This window comes from Geotrypetes seraphini, chromosome 3, assembly GCF_902459505.1.
Source record: "Geotrypetes seraphini chromosome 3, aGeoSer1.1, whole genome shotgun sequence".
Lineage (NCBI taxonomy): Eukaryota > Metazoa > Chordata > Amphibia > Gymnophiona > Dermophiidae > Geotrypetes > Geotrypetes seraphini.
In genome coordinates, this window is record NC_047086.1 from 206,784,536 (window position 1) to 206,791,618 (window position 7,083).

The 7,083-nt window shown below is 42.7% G+C and overlaps 1 protein-coding gene across 1 annotated transcript; it reads left to right on the forward strand.

The window, feature by feature from the left end:
* The first annotated feature begins 1,411 nt into the window (after nucleotides 1–1,411).
* LRP5L (LDL receptor related protein 5 like) lies at nucleotides 1,412–3,349 on the forward strand. Its single transcript, XM_033937614.1, is given in 3 exon segments — nucleotides 1,412–2,163; nucleotides 2,165–2,488; nucleotides 3,175–3,349. Coding segments are annotated over 3 exon segments (1,251 nt in total).
* Nucleotides 3,350–7,083: the final 3,734 nt, after the last annotated feature.

Consider the following 7,083-nt stretch of genomic DNA (forward strand, 5'->3'; position numbering starts at 1 on the left):
TGCGATAGCTAGTTTCCATGCTGTCTGCACTGTAGAGTGGGAGGCCAGGGAAGAAGACACTGCAGTACTTCCCAACTGAACCTCCCCCCTTTACCCCCTAAAGCAGGAGCGGCAGCAGTTGGCCAGCAAGAGGCAGTGCTGCCACTCCTGCTTTAGAGGGCGAGGGGGGATGGTCAGTGACCGAATCAGGAAGCCGATTTTAAAAAAAAACAACCCCAACAAATCGATTTGAATCGATTCACCTGAAGTGAATCAGTGAATCAATTTGAATCAGAAATCGGGCAGCACTAGTCAGTACCATCTGAAATGAGAGAGGTAACTATTTCTACCCTCCTCACTACCTGCATCATCACCACTTAGATGAGCTAACCTCGGGAAGCCAACTGTGGGGTATTAAGCCCCACCCACAGTGACATCATAAGTACTGGACACTCCTCCCTCTTGCCCAAATGGGACATCAAGGCAAGAGAGAGGCATGTGAGCTGATGCTCCCCCCTTCTCGATAACATTACCAGGGCCGCAAGAATCACCAATTAAGTTCTTCAGGACAGCTCCCATTCACTCAGGAGCTGCTCCAATGGGACCACGAGGCAGGAGAGAGGCATGGGAGCTGAAGCTCTGCCCACTTCCGACATCACCTTTCGCTCTAGTGTTTCTTTTTCCTTTGTAGAAGGTCCGTGGACTCCTTGTGAGCTCCCCCCCTGCTCCATCCATCTTCGTGCGCCATGGATAGAAGGAGGGTGGTGGATGGGAGCCGAGGCATGGGTAAATGCCGTTGCAGCAGTAGCCATGGAGGAGCTCTGGGACACAAACAGCTGTTCTTGCTCGCAGCCGCAAGAAGTCCACGGACCTTCTGAAAAGGAAAAAGAAGCCCTCGAGCAAAAGGAGTGACATGCCCTGCCGGGGCCACTGAAGGAAACGAGCCATGGGCGCCGTGCTGAGGAGCCTGTCCTGTCTGCTGCAAGCATCACTTCTCTTGATGTATGCCAATCGACGCAATCTTCAGTTGGTGGATGCAGCTGGTGGGAAAGGAAATGCCACGGTTGTTGTCAGTGGTTTGGAGGATGCCGCTGCTGTGGACTATGTGTTTGTACAGGGCTTAATATACTGGAACGATGTTAGTGAAGAAGCCATTAAAAGGATAGAATTCAACAAAACGGGGAGTTTGTAGAATGTGGTTGATTCAGGCCTTGTGTCGCCTAATGGGCTGGCTTGCGACTGGCTGGGGGAAAAACTATACTGGACAAGTTCTTATATTAATCGGATTGCAGTTTCTAATCTTGATGGATCTCTGAGGAAAGTGTTGTTTTGGCAATAACTGGATCAACCTAGAGCCATCGCCTTGGATCCTGGAAGAGGATTCATGTATTGGACAGATTGGGGAGAAGTGCCAAAGATTGAAAGAACTGGGATGGATGGCTCAAGCCGGTCAGTCATCATTGACTCGGACATTTTTTGGCCAAATGGTCCGACACTAGATTATGAAGAGCAGAAATTGTACTTGGCTGATGCAAAACTGAGCTTTATTCATAAGTCAAACCTGGATGGATCACATCGGCAAGCTGTGGTTAAGGGATCACTCCCGCATCCTTTTGCCTTAACTTTGTTTGAGGATACTCTGTATTGGACAGACAGGAATACACACTCTATCTTGGCTTGTAATAAGTATACTGGGGAAGATTGTCGTGAAGTTCATTCAAACATCTTCTCTTCCATGGACATCCATGCTTTCAACCAGCAGAGGCAGCCTAATGCCTCAAACCCATGTGGTAATCATAATGGTGACTGTTCACATTTGTGTTTGATATCACCAATGAAGCCTTTTTATTGGCGTGCTTGTCCGACAGGAGTGCAGCTTCTGGATAATGGAAAAACCTGCAAAGATGGTGCTACTGAATTGCTGCTTCTTGCTCGCCGGACAGACTTGAGGCGCATTTCCTTGGACACACCACATTTTACTAGCATTGTTTTGCAGCTGGATGATATCCACCATTCTATTGCCATTGATTATGATCCAGTGGAAGGATACATCTATTGGACCGATTCTGAAGTGAGAGCTATTCGTCGCTCTTTTATTGATGGATCTGGCAGCCAATTTATTGTTACAACACAGGTTGCCCACCCTGAAGGCATTACAGTTGACTGGATAGCAAGGAACTTCTATTGAGGTAACATGACTCAATGGGACAATGTGAAAAATTTTGATCTCCGAAGACCTGGATAAATCCTGTGCCATAGTACTGGATCCTGTTGTTGGGTACATGTACTGGACTGACTGGGGAGAGATTCCGAAGACAGAGCGTGCTGCTTTAGATGGCTCTGATCGCCTTGTGCTGGTGAATACCTCACTTGGTTGGCCGAATGGATTGGCACTGGATTATGCAGAAGGCAAAATTTATTGGGGTGATGCAAAGACAGATAAAATTGAGGTCATGATGACAAATGGAACTGGGAGGAAAGTATTGGTAGAAGACAAGTTGCCTCATATTGCCTTAAGTTGCCTCATGGCTTCCGAATAGGCCACAGCACAGAGTCAGTACTCCTGGATATCATCGATGACAGCTGGTCGATACTCGATCCCATCTCCCCAGCCCTCTGCGCTGAGCACTGGCTTCCAATTAACCAACGCTGTGCATTCAAGGCCCTGGTAATAGCGCATAAAAGAATTTACGCCACCACCCCTACCTACATAAAATCCAAGCTAACCCTGTACACCCCCACCTGCCCCCATCCGCTCAGAAATGGAGAAACGCCTATGCATCCCCCCAGGAAGGTCCCTCCTGTCAGAAACCGCCCACAAACGCTCCTACAGCCACTTCATCCCCCAACTCTGGAACCAATTTCCCCCACAAATCAGACTACAGAACTCATTGATGACCTTCCGGAAAGCGGTAAAGACCCTCTTCTTCAACTAAAATTAAACCACAGTCTACGCCTCACCCCCCCCCAGACCCCCTCCCCTCTACCCTCTCTTCTCCATTCAAAACTTCTATTTAAATTGCTGTACAGTCCATTCTTAACCTGTACTTAAATTACTGTATAGTCCTTGTATTTAAACTACTGTATAGTCTTTGTATTGTCCAAATGTACTCCACTATGAATGTTTGCTTGTAGACCGTTCTGAGCTACTGGGAGGATGGGATAAAAATCTAAATAAATAAATAAATAAAATACCTTTGGATTCACTTTGCTAGGAGATATTTACTGGACTGACTGGCAGAGGCGTAGCATTGAGCGTGTGCAAAAGCGCACCGCTGAACGAGAGATCATCATAGACTAGCTTCCAGATTTGATGGGTCTGAAAGCTACAAATGCGCATCAGATCATTGATTATCCAAAGGAAGAATGAGTTCTTCCACATAGAGAAGACTGAGCTGCAAAGAAAGAGGCTTAACGACTGCCTGATTTCTGGAAAGACTGTCCATAGATGAGTACTGGTTTGACACAATGCATCAGGATTTTTCTTCCTTGGCCACCACAAAAGGACTGATTGCCTGCTTTATTATTGCCACCGGAATCATCAGCCCAAAATGGCAGAGTGAAATGCATAAGACTGGACTTTAAAGTTTTAGTTTAATTTGTTTTGTTTTCTTTGCAACTATGGACTTGTTGCTGATTTAGATTTTTATGGACCTTTTGAAGTACTGATTTACTTATTTATTTATATACCTAAGTATGTGCATTATCGGGAAAGTGCTAGACCTATTGAAAGCAATATGTGTTTCTTTGGTGTACTGTTTAGAATGCCTATATGTTTTTTTCATCCTGGTTTTTAATCTTGAACTGTACCCTACCATTCCCTACTTCATGGGGCTCTTCCTATGCCCTTCTTGTGGCCCAATTAGAATGTAGTGCTGTGCAGAAAGGATGAGGATACCATCGGCTGATACAGAATGGGGACCATGCCTGATGCTACAGATGCTGCCTCATGACTTTAACCCATCTACTTTTTCTGATCCAGGGGTAGAGGTTTCTGTATTGAACAGTATAATATGAAATATGATAGCATAAGGAGATCTAATGTGTTTACCTGGACTTCCATCTTAACCTGTGAGCATGCCTTGATAATGTTTGCAGTCAGCCAGATCTGCACTGTTCTCAGCTCTCTTGGAAAGGTCCAGAAAAGATTGCAGTTAAAAGTTTTGTTAATTTATTCCCCTAGAGGGGAAACCCTGATAGATTTCTTGACAGGATGAAGCCTTTAAATGTCAAATGTACAATCAATGTAAGAATTTTCCAGATGTTTTTCTGGTTAGCTGTCTATGCTTAATGTTGTTTTGTTGGTTGTTTTCTTTTGCTTTCATGTATTATTGTCATATGCATGATTTATCCTGAGTCCTAATGAAGCTGGTATCCTATTAGTTTGGGAGTGGTAGTGACAGTTGTCTTCTTAATTTTACTAAGCTTAATTCTTGAGTAATGGGTCTTCCTCCTTTCCTCCTCCTGGATGTGGACGACTTCATGGGAGCAACAATAAACCTTATCTATGCCTTGATCTAGATTGGTGAAGCCTCCTTAGGCTTCATGAGGGGATGAGGAAGAATAAGAAATAAGACCTTCATGAGAATGAAGGTGAAGACCCCTATGAGACCCTAAAAGTTATATTTTTAAGAGAGACACTGTGCTTATGAATTCAAGCTTCTGAACAATCATATCTCTCCTTGTCAGCAAGAAACAATATGCTCTGTAAGAGATTCATCTTTGTCCCAGAAAGCTGGCAAGCATCTGCTGACTAATACAACATTGGTTATCTGCTGATGGTAACAGCCTTGGACATTATGGGACTTTTCAAGAAGACAAACCCAAGCAAGAAGATAAGCACCAGTACTGCAGGACAAGAGGTCCTACCAAAAGTTATCTAAACTATTAATGAAGGACAATCAAGCTTAGGAAGGTAGGGGGGGCCTACTCTCAGAAATTATTGAACTTAGTATTAAGAATGTATTCTCAGGGAAATAGAGAGGAATCAGATTTTGACACTAGATGACATCATGCTTCAATATGGCTCCGAGATAAATATGCAGACTATACAATCAATAGATATGTTAGATGTGTCAACCCAATAGAAAGTGAGTATGTAATCTATAACTGGGTGCTACTCTAGGCTACTAAAGTACATAAGTGGCATACCAATTGACTTAACTTTAGGATGGATCCATGAACTTTAGGATCCATGAACTTTAGGATGGCCACTCTATATGTTATCCATTAGCTCAATGTGCTGTACTTTGTTGTTTCATTTAAGCTGACATTTGTCTATTATTAATAAACCTATATTATATACAGCAATTGAGTTGTTGCGAGGTCAGTTTTATAAACAGATTCACAACACCTTCTCAGGTCGCAGTAATCCCCAATTAAGTTCTTCAGGGCATTTCCAGTTCACATTGGAGCTGCCCCAATGGGCCCATGAGGCAGGAGACAGGCGTGGGAGTCAAAACTCTACCCCCTGCTTATATCACCAGGTCCACCTATTTGGATGGCGCAAGCCACAGGCACGCTTCTTAGTGTACTTCTTTGCGTAGCCACAATAAGCTCTCTAAACAAGACTCTCAGACACCCAATGAAAACTAAACACCCAGCAAAGATGTTATAGAAAGTAGGCACCTAGCACGAAGCACCTACACTAAAATTGGATGTGGTTAGGGGTGTTTTTGATTTTGACACTCTTTATGAATTAGGTGCCATTAAGCTCTGATATCGGTGCCTAACTTTAGGCATAGAAAACCCTGGCATAAATTGGAGACTCTTACGTGTTAGGATGTATGCTATTGTATGCTTAGGGAATGCTAAGTTTGACTATATAATAGGTGCCTAAGTTTTATAGAATCAGTGCCAATACTGACACCTAACTTTAGGCGGACTTCATAGAATCAGTGCCAAAATATATGTTTATCTCATTTGTCTCCTGGAACTCAGTGCCTGAAGAAGGAGTTTTTATAGCTACAACCTCAGGCTCTGGTTCTGGATATGACTTTTTGTAGGGTTCTCTAGGAAGTTTGGGAAGGAATATATATTTTTTAATCCTGTCTAATTAAAGGCATTAATTCAATCCCAGTAGATAGTTTCTAGCAATGTTAGTGAGGAGATTTAGAGATCATTTGGGGGTTTAGAATATTTTGGATTTATGTTTAAATATTTTTTTCTTCTATTTATATTTTCTTTTGTATGTTCCCTTCTCCTCATTTTATTTTTGAAGCCAGGGAATGCTGTTGTGATTTTCTTATTAGAATGGGAGTTACATGTCTTTGTTTCCTCTATATTTGAATTGGAATGGATCCTTCATTCCTTTATCTTTGAACTGACTTGTGAGTCAGTTGTGAATGTTAATTATATCTTTAAAACTGCTATAAATATTAAATTTTTTAAAAGTACAGTCATCTTCTGAAGTGAAACTATCAATTATTGTGACATGTATTGTATTTTAACAAAGTACCGTATGTCAAAGTATGTCATGCACTGCTGTGGTAACAATCAAAATATTTAGTGAAACCCCTACAAAAAAAGCACTCCATTTCTAGGTAGAAAACATGTCATTCCCAAACAGCACTAACTTCTAAGACTCATGCAAAGACAACACTGCAAATATTATACGGGGACCTGCTATACAGTATATTCTCAAAATATAAGTTGAGAAATTTAGGCCAAAATATCCCTTTTTAAAAAAGGGGGATTGCCTTATTTATGGGTAACACCAGTCTAAGGTAAGAAAATTAGGGGTAATCTGCCCCCACCCCCCCCTGTCGATGACATGAGCGGCATTGCAAACCAACCTCCAGCCTGGCCACCCACCCACTTGGTGTATATCTTCAATTGTCTGGCATACAGCACCAGCACTACAATGGTATACCACCTGAGTTCTGCTCAAGTGCATGCCCTCTGTCCTATCTGTGCGGAAACAGAAAGTTGAGTCAGAGGGGGCGGGATGAGTAAAAGGATGTGTTCTGCAGCAGATCTTGGGCTCAAGTTTGGCTGGGTATGCGGCCTTGACTTATACTACATAAATTTTGGTGATTTTCAGTCCCAAAATTGCCATTGACTTAAATACAGAATCAACTCCTATAGTTAACTATAAATAGGCAG